Raw genomic sequence first — 21,290 nt, forward strand, 5'->3', positions numbered from 1 at the left:
AATACATTTCCCTATGCTACCAAGTTTAACAGAAAGCAGGTTCTTTTATTCTTTAGAGAGGGCATGTCTACTTGTGAATGCTTTACCAATTTAACATAAATGGTCATCAGCACGACCTTCTTGGGTGGTTATCTGGATTTAAAGCTGCCTTGTAGTGGTTAGCCTGTGCCCATGTAGCTTGTACCCCTGTATGAGCAGGTTCAACTGGAGTGAGCCATCTTTAAGCTGGTGGAAATGTTCAGACATAAATCTGCATTGGTTTGACAAGGCTGATTTAATGTAACAGTCATAACTGCAGTGTAGAAAGATGGATACTTGGCAAAAGTCTGTGCTGGTGGAAGAGGAGGCAGACACTCTCAGTCTGCCCCCACTGCTCCTCACTGCCCCTTTCTCAGAGGTTTCCCTCACGGCAGACCCAGCAGGATGCCTCTTTATGCATAGAGCTCTTCAAAGTACTTAAAATCTTTTACATTTTAATTTGGTTGTTTCACCTTGTCTGTATTAAAGAAATGTTCACCCATGCAATTAGTCATATTGGGCGTTTTAACCAGCACTAGCCTCATTACTGTCTTCATCACACAGTATGAGCTGCAGTAAGGCAATGACATCAATTTACAGTAAATAATTTCATCCAAATTTCCTAGAAGTCACTCAGGCAGAGTGAGAGTCTGGAAAGCATCTGATGTTGTATCTAAAGTCCAGGTGCCACTGGGTGACCAAGAAGTTTTGGATAGCAGTCAGGTACTCAGCGTGAAGTGCTGCAGTGATGGCTGAGGCTGTTCCCTTCTGAAAACACAGAGCAAGATTCTGGGATGAACATTGCCAGGGGAGGGCACTTTTAATAATTTTAATGTTTACTTAGAAGCCTTGAGTGCCAGTAAATTTACGCAGTTATCTTCATAATGCGACTGCTGACTGAAACAGGCTTTTGGTCCAAAAGAGCTGGAATCTGTGCCCTGGAGCTGTAAGAACTCTGTTTGTGAACGTGTATGGAAGGGCATCCCGCACTGCCGGGGACAGCCGCAGCTTCGTTATTCACCAGCAGGAACAGAGCAGGGCTGGGGAGGCAGCCGGAGGACAGGAGCCTTTTGGGTCCCCAAGGCTCAGGTGATTTCGCACTGATCTGTGTTCTTGTTGCCGGTGGGAGGCTGGGGTTTGCTGCTGTGTTATTTACGCTTTAGTGTGTGTGATGATTGTATCTTTGCTAGGTGGAGGAGATACTGCAAGCCTGGGAGGGGTGTTCTTTCAAGGTTGTTTACATACAAATAAATAAACACACCAGTACCAGTGAGTGGAGGATGTCAAGAGAAATGGAGTGTCTCTGTAGCATATTAGGTCTTAAATCAGAAAAGGAAGAGTGTAGTGATTCTGACTTTTTTTCTAGGAAAGGCTGCCTTCTGCCTCAGGATGGTGATAAGAGTTGATGTAAGGATCACAGCCTGGAGAGGAATGTACACAAGGCTGTTTCATTCAAGGAATCTCCATCTTATTTGGGCTCTGAGCTGATGTAGTTATCATGGAGAAAACATTTCCTTTGCTAAAAAGGATGAAGAAAGCTCCAGAGGGACTGAAAGGAGTATTGCCAAAATTTCTACAGCTGAAACTGTCCTCCTACCTGTCACACAGCTGCAAGGTTGCATTCAGAAAGCCTGTGTGGTGGAGAGGCAGCCTATCCACCAGCCCTCCCGTTCCTGCTTGCAAAGGCTGACCTCGCAGGAAGGTGCTTCCCAGCATCACCTGGAAAGCAAACGTCTTTGGTTGACAGATACAGATAGATGACTTACTTTTTTTCTGTGCGTGCAATATCTGACCAGTAGTTCGCATTTTTTCACATGCTTGACTGGATCAAATTTTCTTAGACTTTAAAAGGAAAGTTGCAGTCTTTTAAGGAAGTGTTTTAGGAAGCTGCTCAGATGCTAGCTAATGAGCCGGGGTCCACGTGAGTTGAAGAGGCTTTGTTGAATGAGTTTCTGACAAACCAGGAAGAAAAAATTGCTACATGTAGCTTGAATCAATCCGGAAAAGAATGGGCAGCTAGGGCCATATGGCAACCTCGTAATTACTAACTGCCATGCAAATAACAATGTACAAATAATAGCAATAAAATGAAGGCTACGAGCTTGTAGGCTTCTCCAGGGAAAGGTCCTGATGGCATCCAGGAATCTGGCGGGGGGGGAGGAGGGGAGAGGGTGTTTCTTTGTGTGTCTCTGTGTTTACCACTTTCTGTGCTGAAGCAAAAACACTTACGTCTCTTCCTAGGATGAACTGTTTACTATGAAGGTTACCTACCTGCCTAGACACCTGTTTCTTTTTTTGTTTACAGCATACTAATGAAACGAAACTGGGGTTAATTAGGCACTGCAGTTGTATTCAGATTTACTAAGGAGATATGAAAACTTTAAGAAGTGAAACAAGAAATCATTACAGATACTTACAGTACTTACTTTATGCATCTCTTAATTGTAATCATTACCAGTAATAATTCTGTAAACCAGTCTTGAATAATGGTCGATTCACACTCCTTAGTGTGATGGGCCAAGGAGGTGTATTTTAATGGATTGCATAAATGAAGTCAGTTTGCTAAGTGAACCCAACATCCTATATATTCAAGATAGCTCTCTGAGCTTTAGGTACATGGCATACTGACAACAGCAATCCTTAAAACCCAAGGACCATACAGCTCTTGTCTTCACAAATTAGGATACCTTGCATACATCAGATCCACAAAGATGCATTTTTTCAATAGAGCACAAGTCTAATCCTGAAATTCTTCTGCTTGCCTTCATCAAGCAGATAAGAAGTCCCTTGCTTTTAAACAGGGTCTTCATTTTCTTATTTGGGACAACTGCCAAGTGGCTAGAGATGGGATGTGGCATCGTAATACCACTTATTTGTTGGTGCACTTTGACATCGCATCTGTAGCAAGAAAGGGCACGGACAGCCTCTCTTCCTTCTCAAGCCCAACTTCTTTTTAGGGTCTTGAAGACGCCAGTAAGGGGAATAAATATGAAAGATCTGCACCAAGCAACTCTGCTTACAAGGAAGTAACTTCCTTTGACCCCTGGACTAGATTGGCAAGCACAGACCATGCAGGAAAGTGGCACATGGAGCCCCAATTAATGAATAATTGAGGGACTGTTCTGCAAAAATGGGAACCGTTTCTAATCTGCGAATGTAGCAGTGCGTGGCAGATCTACAGATTTTTGTAATTAGCAGGCATCCAAAGTATGCTGTTGACGCCACTCGAACTCCTGCAGCGTGAGGCATTCTCTCCAGGAGGAGGAAGATGGCAGTGAAAAGTATGCTCTTGCATATGAACCTTTGACCCAAACAAGTACCTGCTGAAGAAGGCACAGCTTGCTCCTTGCTCTTTCAGTGTCGGAAATAACGCTGTCCTTTGGATGCACCAGCGTGAGGACAGGTAGGAGACGACGAGAGAGCAGGTTGGCACTGTGTGTTCCCTTACTGCATAGGTCTGGCACATCCCAGAAGTCAGGACAGGCAAAGACAACGCAAAGGAACATAAGTACTAAGTTTTTAGAGCAATGAGAAAGGTCTACACAATACCATGAAATGGGGTAGGTTAACCATATTGCCCTGTTTTGCCTCTGGTACAGCTCTTTTGTCTCCAGCAAACTGCTCTAGCAATGCACAGACTTTATTTACAACAACCCATTAGGTTAGGCTCCGAGCTAAACACCGTGCGGATCCCTTAATTTGCACCTTTGCACATTGATGTTGGTTAGAGATACAACAACCAAAGTGGTGTAGGTGCTCTTCTGTATCCCGTAACATACCTGTCCCTCCAGCAACAGCCTATTCCTGCATTCAACAGTACAAGCGTTCATGGGCCAGAAAATACTTACTTATACAAATTATACTCTGTACATCCAGCTCAGGTACACAGAGTTTTAAAAGAGACCCTGCCGATAAGGCCATTATATGGGGACATAACCATCTGACTTCAGATTTGTAAGAAAAGTGAGTCTATGATAGGAACACAGGAGATACAGAGCTTGCTGAATACAATCATGTTAATTGTGAGCCCTCTCCTAACGACCTGGGAGAGGGGAATTCAGAGACCCCTTCCTGGCATCCCCAGTGGTACCCCCATGCCTCCGATCAGGCACGTGCCCCCAGAGAGGGTCAAGGATGATGAAAAACACGGTTCTGTCTCTGTGAGATGGACGCTAAGTGGTCAGTGGAATACTGCAGTAGATTAATGACATTATTGGTACTATGAAAGTAGCAATGAATGTGGAGTTTATCATTTTTACAATCCTGAGTGAGAGGAATGTGACTTTCTGCAGCCTGGCCTGTCTTTAATTTGTTCTCGATAGTCACTGTTGGCATGGTCAGTGAAGCAGCAGTGGCAGTATGAAAGCTGGGGACGGCTCTACTCACCAGGAGTCTGCCAGGGCAGCTGTAGCGGGGCTGCAAGGTGGGCAGAGCATGGCTTCCTCCTCAGGTGTCACAGCAGGGTCTGTAAACGCCGCTGTGCAGAGGGACACTCCTTGATCAGCAGGGATTGGAGACAGCCATCTCTGAACAGAGTCATTTAATCCACACGCTATCTAAAAAATGCCATGCAAACAGAATCCGATCTGTTCCTTTGAACCAACTGTTGTAAGGCTTAAAGATTTCACCAGCAGAGCAGACATTTAGTGCACAAGTTTTTACCTTATGGTCTATACTCTGTTCACAGCATAACAAAAGGAAAGTGAACTTGCTGGTCTCAGCTCAGTGCACATGAGTGCTGGACAAACAGCAAGTTATTCCAATAAAGAAAGGAGAAGAATGTTCCTCTGTTGCCCTTTTTATTATCCTTGTTATGAATTTTTGTTGCCGAAAGGTAAGTTACAAAGTTAAATTTTAGCAGTGATGAATGCATTGTTTCGTCTCTTGCTTCTTGAGATACATTCATTAGCTGATTCACAGATCTGGTGTTCTGCCAGCTGTATGAAAGGCCAGGCAAGCTCTGTGTGTGTGTCTGAGAACGCTCCTGCCTTTTCCCCCATCACTGTTTACCTGTCATTTCTGATGGTGTACCTCACAGACCTCACTGACTGCAGAAATGTGAATCATATTTGAACAGCAGGAATCAGAAATTGGCTTCCAACAAAGGACAGTGCAACACACGAGCTGTGGTTAGAAAGGCATGCTGTAGTCTTCCAGTGCTACTTACTTTCAGATCGTTCTTTTATTTTGAAGCTATTGCCAGAAGTGAGGAAAGCAGATTATTTCTTAATTAAATGTGAACTGAGAGTGAGTTTGACTTTAAGTTTCTAAAACCAGGGCCTTCAAAAATTCAAAAATGTGGCTACTCTATGAAGGAGATACTACAAAGTCTTTGCCCCAGATAGTTTCTTATTGATGTCACTGAGAACATACTGTGTATCTAAAAAAATAAGAACTGTTTGTACAATAAATGTCTGTGGAGAGGGCAGTACATGTATTCTTGCCTCTGAAGGGTTCTCCAGTTACTGCTTACCCTCTTGTCAAAGTTTCCTTAAAATTCATTCTGTTTACTGACATTTCCATGGCTACTGATCTCTTGAAGCTGTCACCTTTGCCCAGGCAGACACTGTTTCTCTGGGTGTCTCAGACTCTGAATGCAGGTGTCGGTTCTTCCTATTTTGTAGGGACCTTATTCAGCAAGTCATTGCCACTTAATTGGACCTTACTTCCCATCTTGATTTGTGTCTGAAGAATTTGTTCTCTGAATTTAAATGTTTTTTCCTGAACTCATCTTTTTGTAAGCTGAGTATGATTGACATTAGCTGTTTTGGGTGTGATCTTTGCACATAAAAGGCATATAGGTTCAACACCTCTACTTGTAGACTGTTTTTTTCTAACTTCTGTCTCTGTCCCAAATGTCTAGTGTTTATCATTCACCATTTCCCCATTGTGACTGGATTACTGTAAAGCCTTTGCTTCCTCAGTGAGAACAGGTGGGAAGTGAGCAATGACACTCAGCTTCTGTGTTGAGAATGTGAACATGTGGAAATGGAAGAACGTCCTTTCTCTTCATTTCACAGCTGTATGCTCCCAGCTGGTGTTGCCTCCTACAGAAACGATGGTTTCTGGTTCTCAGGGGCTTGGTAGCATGGCTTACAAAGTGGCCATCTTCTTCTGCAAACAGGGACTAACATCTGTAGGTGTAGGCCATTCTCAGTATATGTAAGAGGCACATCCCCCAACACCTGAAACATGCTACAGAGAGAGTTTATGGGGTTTGTGGGAATCCCTTGTTAAAATTCTGCCATCTTCGCTAAAAGAAGCATTGTCATTATTCTCCTCTACATGCTGGAGCTCATCCCCTCAGTGTGTATTGCTAAGTCATCTCTGCCAGAACGTGCCTCTGGCAATCAGAAAAGTCCATATAAAGAAATATCCCTATTGTTCTTTTATACCTCTGTGATGTCTGCTACTGTCCCCAGTATTCATTTACCTGTTTTAAAGAGTAAGTTCCTTGGAAAGATCCCCTACTACGACTAATCCCCTGTGTTATGCAGGAGAGACGGTGCATTTCTGAAGAGGAAGTCAGAGATATCACCAGCAAATGCAACTCACGTTATACTACTTTGCCAGAAGGCATTGTATCCCTTCTTGTTTGGGAAGATGATAAAAAAAGTTTCAGTCCTTTATATGAGAAGATCCAAAGGACACATTTTCACATGCCCCCTTTTGTCATGGTCACTGAGTTTGACCCCATTGGGTCACAAGATTTCAGTGAGAACACCTTCATGAAAGCCCAAGAGCACACTGCCAGTAGGAAAGGAAGAACCTCTTTCTTCACCTTGGTGTAAAACCAATGGTTGCATGCTTTCAACAGTTCCTTGTACCTCTGTTTCCAGTGCATATTTACACATGCTTCCAGTGTATGTACTTGGTGTGACATCAAAAAGAAACCTGTCTTGGCAAAGGAGCACCAGAGGAAACTCATAACTTGTTTATGGAAATTGTAAATTACTGTAATTAAATAAAATGATATAACTACAAAAAGAGTATGTAACTGGTTTTATTGTCGCCCCACCCTCCCTTGCATCTTACATGTTCTTAGATTAGATAATATTTGTTGTTAGAGCATACACCACGATGAAACTATTCCCAGTTTGAACTTCATAGGGCTCCTGCAATCGGAAAGGTGAAGAACAGCAGCACTGCACTGTGCCTCCAGATGATGAAGCACCAGAGGAAGCTCTCAAGGAGAGCAAACTACATTCAAACAACTACACGTTAGACTCAAACCAACCTCTGTAAACTGAATGGAAACTTCAGCAGCTAGACATGTCCTGTAACGCATGTCCTGAAAAATCTACAAACTGCCTCCAGTGGAGCAACGGAGCAACGGCCCTGTAGTTGCAGTGCTCTGCTTCCCACTCCTCGTCACACAACTTTGTTAGGTAGTTCAGCCCTGTTGATCTCAACAGTTGATAGTAAAACATTGCATTTAGCTTAACAAACTCTCTCTGCAATTTTGATGAAGCCCTGAGACAGGTTCTCAGTTTTCCACCAAATTTCATCTGAATTGAGACTTACCTCTGTGTTTGGGGGGAGCTCTGAAGAATGGCACTGTTTCTCAATGCAACACCTTAACATCATGTGAAAACTGGCTACTGGTGGTTTTGTCTGTTGTTTTTTTTTTCAGTTTTGCCTCTGCAATACTGAGTGCAGCTTCTCTATGCAAACAGAAATTTCAACAAAGAAAAAACTTAAACTATTGAGTTTTTCTTCACTGTCTTTTAAATTAAAATGAAGCTAAATTTCAGCCTTTGCTACTCATTTCCAGATGGACTCTACCACATCCTTAGTATTCCATCACTGTAAAACTTAAACTTTGTAATGCATAGAATTTGGACAACTTGCCAATGTGGAAGACCTCAGATAGCTTCAAATTCTGCACACTGGCTCCAAAATCACACCTCTGAAAGCCTGAGAACTCCACTCAGGTTATTTCAATCACAGGGTTGGTCTCTAGGAGAAGCCATGGCTACATGCCCTAACATAAAGCCTAGGACCATCCAAGGATGTTGCTATCTTGTCAGGAAGGAGACTGCTGGATATATTGGCAGGACATATTCGAAGGCTTTCCTCTACATGAAAACGTCTTATTTCACTCTGTTCCCTTTTATGCTCACATTTGGGCAGGTATTTAGAACAGGAAGGCCTGTTCTAAAAGAACTTCTGAAAGGAATAATTAGAGTCCAGGATAAAAGGAATTTTTAATATGTGAAATCACAGAAGCAACATTGTATGTGTTTTTATGGCTGCAGTGTTTCCAGGGTAATGGCAGGAAGGCATAATTTAAGCCTTCATGCAGTAGCATCCCTAGATTTGACTTTTTGTAGTCTGAACAATACAGAAAAGTTCTGTCTGCTGACTCTTGTTGAATCTTGCTTGCATTAATATAGAGAAGAATTAACTACCTGCTCCCATGGTTTTATGTTTCTGGTCATTTCAGTGACAAAACTTGCATGCTGGTTGTACATCTCTGTTAGATCTTCCACAGATGAGGCTTCTTTTATAGAGACTAAAAGGTTTTTACAGTGCCTTGTGAGCCAGTACATCACTATTTCTGAAGCTCTTCTGCAGACAGAACGCCCTTTGAAGTCAATGGGAGTTCTGTCTGAATAAGGACTTCAGGATTCAGGCCTCGGGATATAAATGCTGTGATCAATCTTTTGAGCATAATGAATAACATTTTCTTGGCTTTCAGAACTATATTAAGCCAAATAGTAGCCCCAGGGATTCAAAATGGGTTAAGCAGGAGAATCTGCTTTGTTTCAGCCTACAACTTTATTTAGCCTTTAAATCAGTCTGGTCCCCATGTCTTCTACTGATGTGCCCTAAAAACCCCTCCAACAGCAAGGCCAAATGTTTCAATAGTTTCTTTTACAGTCAAGCCTATCATGGTGTGAGGCACTATGAAACAGTGGTGTTCAATGAAAACATACTTGCTGTAGACTGACCTGTTTAAAAGCTGTGACCTGAGTGCACAGTCTGAAACAAAAGACCTGAAGGCTGAGAACTTTGTGATATGAGAGGGAGGTTTGTAGACACTGATTTTCATCAGAACATCACAGTACCAGACGCTCTGCAGCCATCAGAGTTAGCAATACAAAACATCAACAGTCCAGGTAGATGAGATAGGTTCCCCATCTCCTATTCTTTGCAATTACTCTGACTTTACAGATGGAAAGTTCAGCTAGAGAGAGAGATTACATGACTTACCCAATGCCACTCAAAAGTCTTAGAATGAAACCTGGCTGCCAACCTGCTGCCTTACTGTCAGGACTATGCTTCCTCCTTCTTACACAGTGATAACACTACATTACAGGACTAAAAAAATCGTAGCTTTCCATTCCAGTCCCAGCCTTGGCAGGACCCCAGCATCACCAGCCACCCTCCCCCTTAAACCAAAGCCCTAGGTCCTTCCCCTTACTGGCAACAAGTTTTGCCAGCGCTGATTTCAGTGGCAGCAAGTCTAGATCCAGTGCTAAATGACACCTGATGTTGACACCTGATGTGGGCAGTTGATACTGTCTTAGTAACTGCGGTCAGAGCAAGCAGTAGGGCATCAACAGTGCGGGGCAGAGCTAAAGTCTTGCATTTTCAACCCTCAGAGGTTATCATGCAAACGGATTAATGAAACAAGGTAAAGGAGAACCAAGAGAAAAGATAGACCGAAACAAGAGGAAGAAGGAAAAATATCACAAGTTCTTTTCTGTTCTGAGAAAGGTCCTGAACAGTCTTCAGGCTCCTTTGCTCTCCTTCACAAAGGTGTGATACAGGTAGATTGAATGAGCCAGTAGTGGGTTTCGGTTGAAAATGTAGGCAAAATAAATTCCTACTTCATAGGATGGTGGAGCAGGCAACAGATGGGGAGGCTCCCTGATCTTAGAACACTGTGATTAATGGAAACTGTCCTGGTGGTGGCATCAACATTTTGTGGTGTAGGAACAGAAATTATAGGAGGCATTAGCTGAGCATTTTTGTGAGGGAAAAGTTGTAGGTATCTTCCTGCAGTCCTTCTTGTGAGGGCAAAGCCATAGTTTTCCTTAGTGATGGGCTAGGAAAGAGAAATCATGGAGTTCTCCAAGATGTGTACTCCATTCATGAGACTGTACCTAAATCTCATGGCATCTTGTAGTCCTTGAGCTATTGATCCCTTCTTTACTATGTCTTCAGGTGTTTAAAAAGATGTAAATGAAAATGAGCTTACAAAGAAGAACTTCCAATGGGCATGTTACCTGGAAGTGGGTCTCCCCAGGATAAATATAAAGTGGCAGGAGAAGCCTTCACTGGAGGCAAGATTTGTCTGCTTTGGGAAGACTGTCAGCACAAGGCTGCGTGTCCTTTGAGAAACAATGGTTTTGAAGACTTACCAGTTATTGCTAGAAGATCATCCCAGCAAAAGATGCAAATACTGTGTCAGCTAAATCCAGAGAATGTTGGAAGGTTGTGCAACACTAGGTGAATGTCCCCCAGAGCAACCCATGTCTCTAGTCAGCAGAGACCATGTTTTCTTACCTTCTCCTTATGCTCATATTTAGTTAGAAGAATCTGACAGGTGGCTCCACAGATTATAGGATCATGCCATAACCCAGGTTGGAAGGGACCCCAGGAGGTCTCCAGTCTAACCCCTTTTCAAAGCGGGGTTGGCTCTGCAATCAGACCAGGGTGCTCAGGGTTTTATTCATTTAGGTCTTGAAACCATCCATGGACTAAGACTCTGTGAATTCCCAGTGCAGACTGCTCCACTGCCTGGCTGTCCTCAGGGTGAAGAAGCTTCTCCTTGTACCCCATCTGTCCCCTGTCCTCCCACCATACACCACTAAAGGTCCTGGCTCTGCCCTCTTCACACCTTCCCTGTAGGGACTGGGGGCTGCTGTTTGGCACCTGCAAAGCTTTTCCTTCTCCAGCTATCAGGACCAGCATTTGTCCTTTCTGATTTCTGTAAGGCCCCTGTCAGCCCATTCCTCCAGCCTGTCTAGGTCTCTCCGGATGGCAGCCATGCCCTGAAGTGAATCAGTGAAACTGCTGGGAGATAGGACTTCTCCACAAATTGTCCACATTTATAACACCCATCTTTGCCAGACTTTCTGCCTTTCAGAGGCAGCTGCTGCAATGATCAGGCTGAGGGAGAAAGCAGGAATGCAGTGCTTCCCACTGGGGTGATGGATAACGTCAACCTCGTGGGCAGTGGACAGAAAAGACATTTTGTGACAAAATTGTGAGAAGCTTTGGATGGGAGGCAGAGCCACTGGCTCCAGGAGCTGGCTGTTCAGGCTAGCAGAGCTTTTAACTCAAGAGGCAGTGGATATCTCCAAAATAACCCGTTATATGTTGTCCTTTCTACAGTCTCTTCTAATTTAGCAGCAGATACTATAATGTTTGTCTCTTCAGACCTTTGTCTCCTGCTCTTCTTCTCCAGAAGCATCCTTAATCTCATTTCCCCTTCCCCTACTGGAGCCAGGAAACATGCCTCGCCTTCCATGACAGCCTCTTGCTGCATCTCCCAGCCCCTAACCAGTCCTTCCTGGCCCTTTTGGGAGACCTTCAATCTTTTTTGTATGTGGTGCCTGCAGAGGTGCCTGCCACTGACAGTCCTTGCCCTTCCTCTGCAGTGCCAAACACACCTGGCACAGTTTAGGCATGCCTGTCATGAGCAAAAATTTGCAGGGAACTGCAAGGCAACAAGAAGACCTGCACTAGTAGAGTTCAAGGAAGTTTCTTAACACAGCAGTAAAGTGGGGAACATTTTGCAGGCTCTTACCTCTGTGAAAAGATGCATAAAGGAAGCACAGGTGAAGAGCCCAGTTCCTTTCCTCAAGTCCCAGGTCTGATGCTGGCCCTTCAGCGTTTTGGTGGAGAAAGTCCTGCAACTTCTGTTTCTGACCACAGCCAGTGGAGAGTCTACAGGAACTGCAAATACCATCCTGGTATACATTGCAATGGGAAAATGTTGAAGCCTGTTGAAGCCAATAAAGAAATGTGAATATATATGGGACTGCCACTAGCAGACACAAAAGTGTTTTGGAGAAGCAGCTCTGAATGTGATAAGGGAAACACAAGCAGCAATGTATTACCTGCAATACGAGCAGCTGGGCTCCCAAATGCAGGCTCAGCAGCTGGAGGAGCTTCTCCACAGTATCAGCAAGACCAAGGAGAAGGCCTCCCTATATACCAGATGCGGCCTGACACAGCTGAACCTACTTCATGTTTTAAACAAGTAAAGTCTTGTCCAGCCTACAATGCCATGATGTAAACAGCCTGCTGATTCAGTTGTATTTGTATATGGCTTCCAACATTTGCTTCTTTGATTTCTTTTTTTTTTCTTTTTTTTTTATGTCTGCATAATGAGTTCCCTTCCCTCTCCCTCCTTCAACTAGGTCAAAAAGCCTCTGACTTCTCCAGCTTCTTCAAAGCCTTGGCTCTGCCTCCTTGTGTGGATCCAGTCCAGGTGCTAGGCCGGTTTCTCCCTAGAGGCTTCCCGGTGCAATCCGCTCCTGTATCTTGGTTCCTGATCTTGAGGGAAGAGGCAAAACAGCCAGCAGGGAGAGGCATGTAGCAAGAGACAGCTCAAGACCGTTCGGCAGCGTAGTCAAAGTTCAATGTGTCCATCTCAAGGACAAGAATGAAGTAATGCTTTTTTCCTTTCAAATATAAAGACAAAGAAGTTTATTTAGTGATAGCAAAATGGTTCGCAAAGCCTCCTCCCCTCCAGCACCCCCCAGGGTACAGGACCCTGCTCATCCCTGGGAGCACAGGGATGCAGGGTGCTCGGGGAGCCCATCCCGGGGAGCTTCGGAGCCCCCCAGGCAGCCCCACACCACCACGGGGAGCCAGCTGGGCACGACGGGGGCTGGCAAGTCATGGGGGACAAGTGCAACGCAAGAGTCAAGTGCAGCACTGCCTGGCTGCTTCCTGGGGAGCCCACGGGGCAGCTCCTTCACAGGCTGGTCAGATCACTTCCGTGTGATCCTAGCCAGCAGGGAGCACTCTGATTTTAGGATCTTACAGAATCTGAGATTGGTTTTTTGACCCTTCCTTCGCCTGCAGCTTGGAAACCCTCTAGGCAGCCGAATGTGGTTGCTTATGCCCAAAGTCGAGACTGCAACGTGCCTTTATCTGTTGTATTTGCACGTTATCTTTCCTCAAGAGATGTATAAAAAGCTGGGGCTGGAGGAGTTGCTGCGTGATAAATTCAGACACAATACCACTTTTCACTTGCACAAATACCCTCTTCCCTTTCATGTGAGGACTGCAGGATAAAAATTACATGTATCATCAAAGGACGTATGTTAAGATCCTATCTGTACTATGAAATGTAACTGTGTTGTACATGGGCATCCTGATTTGATGCAGCAGTAGCTGAGGTGGCCCCTGGGGTAGCACCACCAGACACAAATTGTGCTCTCTGGAGCACTGTGAGCTACGAAATGATTTCCTGAAATGAGCATCTTCCTGCTGACATCCAAGATGAGGCTGACAGTGGCTCCCAGACTGCAGAATATGAATGAAACTTGTATGCACACCAGCTGCGTTTGAGATCCAGTACAACACACTGTATATCAAACGGAAGGATTCACCTAGGGAAAACAATTACAGCTTCCAAAGAGAAACTAAAGAAGACTAATAAAAAATATATTTTCTTAATGGGTCTTTGTTGCTCTTGCTTTAATCTTCAAAAATCTGCATCTTCACACATTATAGCCCTAATGATTACCTTTGGTTTTCATTCTTACTGACAAAGAAATGAAATACACAGTAAATGTGTTACCAGCAGTGCATTGCTGAGTCTTAGGACAAGTGCCACAGTGGTTCCCACATGGAAACCCATTTAAGAAGCAGGTAAATGTTTGCCTGCATTAACTCTTTGCTTCCCTGCTGTTTAAGAAAATGTCAGTGAAAGACAACTTGGGATAGAGATAAAAAGAGAATTTAAAAAATGGTCTCTTTCAAACTGTTTCCATCACAACATTTAGATTGCACTAACCTCTTCTTTGTGAAACACAGCAGCTCTCTTGTGTCTGAGAACAGCTCTTCTGAGTTTCCAGCTCAAGTGAAACAAATGGGTAGAGCAAAAGTTGTCACACGAAGACTCCTGTGCCCTGTTCTCAGCTCTGCCACTAGAAGGGTATGACAGGGGTAAGGCATTTAATGTCTCTGTGCATCAGTCTTCCCCAGATTTCATCAGCTGATGAAGTCTGATGATGACACAGAGCTGGGATATGCAGTTAATACAGGGGAGTGATAGGACACCGTACAGGAGGAAACCAAACTTGAGTGGAAGAAGAGAAATGGGGTGGAAAGTGTGGAGCACAAAGTGCGAGGTGGTGCCCCTGGGGGCCAGACCACAGAATCTTCTCCTGCAAGCTGGATCTTCTTCTTAGTTGAGGGCAACCACTTGTCAGTTATTAGAAGATGATGTACAAGGAAAGAACTCAAGGGGAAAGAACTCGAAGTTAAAGGACAACAGTACAGTAACAGTCAAGAAAATTATTAAGAGCACTGAGGTAGGTCTGCAGCAGTCTTTTAGCAAGGGTACTGGAGACAAGTATTCTACACTAACCTCTTTCAAAAGACACTGCTTCATACATTACGAAAATCAAACTCCAGTCCTATGTTCCTAAATTTTGAACAATTTAAGCTCCTGACTTTCAAACTGGTTATGAAAGAGGAACTGTTCTAAGGATTATTTTGTTTGTAAATTTGACTCCAACAGTGGTCTGGGTGTTACCTGCATGTTTAAAATGGAAGCAAAATACCACGTGCCTATGGGTGAGTAACATAAAATGGAACTAACTGGTTTGATTGCTGTGGTGAACAAGACGCAAATATTTGGCAAAATGTAGAAACTACAGAAAGTTTATTTGATCTGTAGTATTATTTCAAAAGCAGTAATCTACCCAGTGCCTCATTAGTTAAACACAAACAGGGCCTACATTTAAATATAAAAGTTTTACCTTAGTAGCATGATTTCACAATTTCAGTCGTCTTAAGGTACTCATTTACATACTTATTACCCACTTTCCCAGGTCTCACTTTTCCATTATTTTTTTTCAGAAGCAATTGTAAAGACATTTCTTGACTCCATTAACATTATTTTTCCTGTTATTTTTCAAACCAAATTCCATGATTTCTTTTCCAGACCTTACACAATATTTCTGTCAAGAGCTCTTTTTCCAGGTGTGAATATATTTCAGTATGTATACAGAACCAAGGAAATATAGCTGCACAGATTTTATTTTAATTACAAGCACAAGGTCACAAGCTGAGATTTGTTATACTTCAAATTTCAACCAACTGCCAAGTTACACTGCTGTTACCAAATGGCATCTCAAACTTTATTGGGGCAGATCTTCAGGTTCATCTACTATCATCATTGAAATGTAATCTCTGTAGTGAACAGTATTTGTTTCTGGATCTAGAGCACTGGAGAGCATCTCCTCCATTTCTTCCTCAGTAAAGGGTTCACCTGAAAGAGAAGAGATATTAACCCTTTGGCTTGATAAATATTCTTTCAGGGCTGACAACTTACTTTACTTTTCCCTTGCAAGGCTCTCCTTTCTGTCCTCATGCAGAGGAGAAGAGGATCCAATTCCTTTACTTTTGCACATGTAAAAGCCCTGCATACCAAACCAGCTGGTTTAAGGGAAAGGAGGCAGAGCGCCTGGATCTTCTGATCTCCATTTAGTTCACAGGCTCCAAAACAGCCTGTTTGTCTCTGCCACAAGGATTTCAAAACAACGCTTTCTGTCAGAATTAATTCTTCTAATGTCTACTTTAGTACTATTATTTCTCATTTGGCTCTCCTTTCCCTCGTATTTACACCATGAAAGGCCCTTGTTTTCTTCTCTTTTAGGAGCTTCGAAGCTGTTGATGGCCTACTGCGTCCCTCTTTGAGAACAAGGTCCCCATCTGAGAATACGTCTTGGAAAGTCTTGCACAAAGCATGTTTGTCATTTTGTACTTGAGGCAGGCAAGCATGACTCAGTCATGCAAGAAAAGCAGGCTCTTCAAGGGATATTGAGGATTACATGATATACAACTTAAATCTGGTCTTTGAATCTCTTTGTTTGCGTAGGGCACTAGAATTAAGATCAAGATAATGTAGGAATGAATGAGCACTGAAACTCCCTGAAACATTTTGAAATCTAAACTAAAGTTTTACAGGGGGACAGAAAAGGAGTAACATCCTTACAAAGCACAAAGACATGCACAGAATCATAAAATATTCACACGAGGCTGGATTATGACTCAATAAAAAGTTCTATCTTATAATATCTGCAAAAGGCAGATAAATGTCCTTTCCCTGCATTATTCACTAGTGAAATGTTCTAGTCTGCAGCCACTCATCGAGGCAGCAGACTGTTTGAAGACTGTATCTACTCCTGCAAGTTTTGGCATGCAGAATCAGGACCTCAAGGTGCCATATACACATGTAATGTTTATTTACTTAAATACTGATATTACAAAAGTCACGTTACCTTCTTCAGTCATATGTTTTACCAGCTCGTCTTTAGTAAGATATCCACATTTATTCTCATCTAAAGCCTTTAAAGAAAAAGAATAAAACTGTTGTGGTTTTAAGCACAGTGAATCAAGAATCAGCAACTTCTTTGCAGCAATTAGGCACTTGAATATTTAGTTACACACCTCAAATGCATGTAGGAGAACATCTTCTGGAATAGGCCGGTAGCTGAAACCATCGAGTCAGAAAAGTTAAGAGTCACTGTTTGTAAGGCTGCTGTACTATTCTGAAAGAATAAAATATGAGTACTAAAAGAAAGGCAAAACCTACTTTCTACAGTTTGTCTGTCACATATTTAATTCCAGCTTGACTTTTTGGAACTGTGCATACCTTCACCCCTTGTGTCTTCCGTATTATTCCTCTTTCATTCTCCTTGTGCTAAGCAGCCAAATGAATGGCTTATGCATGTCTGGGCTGGCTGAGTGGGTTAGTAGGAATCAATAATAGCTGAATCACTCCACGTAGCAAATGCACTGAACTGAGAATTGCCAAACCAAGAAAACAAAGTTTTGTCCAGGTAGGCTGGTAGCTAGGCAACAGATCACCTAGTGGGACTTTGACAGTCTAATGAGCTGATGATGAGCAAAGGAGGCTGGTAGCTATAAAAAAACTGGCCTGTCACTAACAATTTCAAAGAGAAAGCAGCACTGCATGCGTGTGCGCATGCATATGTGCGGCTGATTTCACAGCTGGAAAGGAAACCCTGTACAGCAGTGGAGACCTTCCACATCCAGGCAGTCTCTCACCATATCCCAAAAATACTAAAGAGATGTTAAAGCCAGGGAGGTTCAAAATGCTTGGTTGTTTCGCCCAGACCCGCCTCACTCTTATTATCTAAAAATCAAATGTGCTAAGCAGAGACCTTGTTCTTTTTGATCCAGATCTCATGTGCCCTTGGATAAGTGAACTATAGACATAGCCCCAAAAGATAAACGTGGGTCTTGACAAGTCTGCACTAGCCTGGGAAAAGTGTGTTTTTGTGCGTGTGTGTTTGTGTGAAAGGCGGGGGGTGGAGGAGGAGGAGAGAGCCCGGAGCAGCAAGGCATCACTTTGTGAAGGGGCGAACACCAGCATGGAGCCAGAAACGTGCCGCGAAGGCCAGAGGACGAAAAGGTGCAGAAGCCTGGGAAGGCAACGTGCCTGCACTAGCACACTGGGACCCAGCGTCCCTGGTTGCCTGTCCCAGCATGGGCCCAAAGACTCTCAAACATAGCCCCATGGGTGCCCACTGCCACTGGATGCTGCCAGATGGTTTTGGGAAACCCCATAGTTATTTCATGCGTAGGACACCAAAGGAGCTCTGTGTGCAAAACAGCTTCTCGGTATCGGACCAGACTGAGTCTCCCCAAACCCTTGGTTACTGTCTTTAAAAAAGAAAGATAAATTTTCTATAGGTAATACTACTTTTAGTGCAAACATATCAAAACCACACAAGCTCCTGTGTATATGCAAAGATTTCTATGTACCCTTCAACAATGAACAGCATTCTTGTTCCAGACTTTTAGATCAACCAATATTTTAGATCATCAGTCTTTAGTCATCAGTGCTGGTTGTGTACATTCAACTGTACCTGACAGTCACTTTGAGAAATGAACATGTAGCTGATTTATACAACTTATTAAAAATCCACTGTAACAGACTGTGCTTCTCAGCGACCCTAACCTATGCATTCAGAGAAAGTAATGGTTATGACCTTAATTTGCATATAAAATATTTTCAGAGTTGCACAAAACACGTCAAATAGCGAGTTAATTCTGATTCACATACAAAATGCAAAAAATACACAATATCATAATTCATGATTATAAGCTGGTATTATTTGTACCAAAGGTACAACATAATTTTATGTAAACTAAGTCATTTTGAACTAAAATCTCACTATCGTGCTAATGTAGACTGCGTTTAAATTAAAAAAAAAAAAAATCTGTACTCCTTCCAGCTACATAAAATTACTGTAGATGTATTCACTCAGAATCAACCCTGTCAGTCTGGAATAAACTACAGCCACAGAAAACCTACTTTCCATTACCTTCTGTCGAGAAGTACTTTTGTCATCACTGGAAGAAATTTTTCCAGATGAATGTATCCAGTTGGTTCTTCTTCTTCTTCCACCTAAAAATAAAATTTAAGCATGGTAGGCCGTATGACTCATTAGCAAACTAATAGGAAAACCAGAAAATTGGGGTGAGTCCTGCATTAAAATTACAGATTTGGACTTTGAGTATTTATATCAGGTTTTTAATACCACCATAACATCTGGGTGAAATGCTTGTGATCAAATAGAAAGAAATTAGAGGAAGAAATAATATCCCCGGCAAAATCAGCCTGCTCTTACATAAACTTTCAGCAACTCAATATTGCCCTCTTGTGCTTAGAAACCATTCATGCAAAAGAACTGGATGCCTACTAACTGATCTGATCTCCCACAGGAACTCCGTAGAGGTTTACACATTCGGACTGCATGCATACAAGTGAAGTCTAGTGACCTGGAACACCCCCAAGCCGTGCAATGTGATCGTTCATCACAGCAAACTGTCAGCACGTCCCCCGGCATGCTTTCAGCCTGTGCCACCAAGCCCTCTCCCCAGTAGTTAGTTCCCGGGCCCAGTTTGGGCGCTGGGACCGCGGGCCCTTCTCCCCAGCGGGCCGTGTGGTGCAGCCGCTCCGCGTGAAACACCCGCCAGCACAGACAAGGGCTGCTCTGTGCCAGCTGGCTTCAGTACCCAAGGACGTTTCTGGGCACATTTAATGTGCTAATTTGGACATAGCCCCAGTTTAGTACACCTCAAGGATGGAATTTGTTGCCTCCACATGTTTCATAGCCAGAGAGAGTCGCCAAGGGAAGGACCAGAGAGGCAGACAGACTGACTCAGGGCAGTCTGAAACAGTCATAAGGCAGCCCATAAAATACTACATGAAGAAAAGCTTCCCTCTGCCTCCCAAATAAATTAACAGATTAGTCCCAAAACGCTGTGGACTTCTAGCAGCATTCTCATGGCATTCCTATACTCCATAGGAGATGAACATGGTAAAAACTGCTCCCCATAACTGAGGTGTATGTATCTCTTTCCTGAAAAATTAAAGTTTTACTCCCCAAAGGAGTCATCTCATTGAAGCTAGCCTGTTCCTGTGTTGAAACTGGATGCCTGCCTTGTAGTCACATGGCAGCAGTGACACCCTGCTAGGCCCTTCACAAACACAGCTCAGATTGAAAGGAGACTCAAACAGGCACCGATTTGAAACCTCCTAACAGAGCCAGGGAAAGACGAAGCAAGAATCTTCCTCCTGGGAGCTGGGTCAGAGCAGAGAGCGATGCCTGATGCATCCAGTTGCTTCAACGGAGAGCAGCAACTGCTGCTGCTTGCTCTCTTCCAGTGCTCTTGAAGGATCTGGGTTGCCAGAAGCAGGAAGCCACCAACTCTTGCTGCTTTAGAGCAGAAATTCACTTGAAAAAGCACTTTGGTGAGCCTAGTGGAAGAGATCTCTAGGTAGGGAATGAAGCTGTTGCCTGATTTGTGCTATATGAAATGGTACCTTTTACTATTAGAGTAATTTGTTTTACTGCTCAATCTGTTGAAAAGATGTAACAAAATACCTGGTAAAATTTCTTTCCAATGACATAACAGTTGGTCAATACACTGAATGATCCCATGCATCACAAATTTTGAGAGCTATCAGCACACAGAATGGTTTAGGGAACATCTGTGCTTCAACTAGTATTAGTTCACAAGTCCACTGACAGAAAAAGAAGTATGATAGCTATATATCAGAAATAGGTAAACATGTCTTATATTAAGCAGAACAAGAGAAAAGGACCCGAGATGTCTACTAAGATGTTAAGTTATATAAACCATGTATAACAGCCAAAAAACATTTGATCTGCTCTTCCAAACAGTTGAATATTGCCCTAATTTTCATACCAGAAGAACCCACTGGCAATGACCTCTCCAGAACTCAACATAACAAATACCTGTGAAAGTGTCAGCCCCCACTGACAAATAATATTCAGATTTGTCTATTTCTCTCTCTCTCTTTTTTTTTTTTTTTTTTAGTATGCCGTTTGTATTTTGCCTTCAGAAAGCAGTCTGTGAAGAAACATTTCCTTCCTGACAGCAGACCTAATCCTGGGAGGTGACGAGCAACCTCAGCTCCCTCTGACCTGGAAAGAACCGCTACCATTTCAGTGTGTCTACAGGCCCAGAAATGTCTTGAACTGTTAAAATTAATCTTATTTCTAACATTAGATAGATATGTTAGTAAACCAAATATATATTAACCTCACCACCTTTACGAACATCCACAGCTCCCATAACAGCTGTATTGTAGCATTCATTCTGTTTCACATCTCAGCTCTCATACTGTTATTGTCCAGATAACACTTGGGAAGGTGAGTCACAAAGAAACAAAACCATCTTCCAGAGTTATCCAGGAGGTCTGTGGTGGAGCAGTGAACTGAATTTGGGATTTCAAACTCCAGGCATTGTAGTAACCCTTGGATCAGCTTTCACCATCTCTAGACCTGTCATTTAATCTCAACTCTTTTAGTAGGCCTAGATATACGATACTTAGCACAGTATTTAGCATAAGGCAATATAGGAAACAGTATATGATAATTTTAGAGATTAAATATTTATATAAATAGTGATTTGGCAGATATGAATAATTTGGAGGCAACATATGGTAGTTAGCTAAAATGAGGCTAATAGAAAGATAGATGACTGAGAGACACAGCTAATGAGAAACAGAAATG

General features: G+C 43.0%; 1 protein-coding gene and 1 long non-coding RNA gene across 7 annotated transcripts in view; both read right to left on the bottom strand.

Moving 5' to 3' along the window:
- Positions 1-24: 24 nt before the first annotated feature.
- On the bottom strand, positions 25-14,051 carry LOC308193597. Its single transcript, XR_013949803.1, has 3 exons — positions 12,093-14,051; positions 11,780-11,975; positions 25-1,737 (listed from the first exon to the last, which is right to left on the bottom strand). It is a non-coding gene; the product is annotated as an uncharacterized lncRNA (long non-coding RNA).
- An 807-nt stretch (positions 14,052-14,858) lies between these two features.
- Positions 14,859-21,290, bottom strand: part of DRC8 (dynein regulatory complex subunit 8) — a 51,911-nt gene continuing 45,479 nt past the window's right edge. For 2 of the 6 annotated variants that reach the window (XM_080586737.1, XM_080586739.1), the window contains 4 exons: positions 18,570-18,652; positions 16,666-16,708; positions 16,497-16,584; positions 14,859-15,484 (listed from right to left, as the gene is read on the bottom strand). In XM_080586737.1, coding sequence (XP_080442863.1) covers positions 15,354-15,484; positions 16,497-16,584; positions 16,666-16,708; positions 18,570-18,652 — 345 coding nt within the window. In that variant the 3' untranslated portion in view covers positions 14,859-15,353. Of the gene's footprint in view, positions 15,485-16,496; positions 16,585-16,665; positions 16,767-18,569; positions 18,653-21,290 lie in introns of those variants that run through there. The other 4 variants (XM_080586738.1, XM_080586740.1, XR_013949132.1 and 1 more) reach the window with 3 other exon arrangements.

The sequence above is a fragment of the Anser brachyrhynchus genome, assembly GCF_964034855.1.
Source record: "Anser brachyrhynchus genome assembly, chromosome: 3".
Classification (NCBI taxonomy): domain Eukaryota; kingdom Metazoa; phylum Chordata; class Aves; order Anseriformes; family Anatidae; genus Anser; species Anser brachyrhynchus.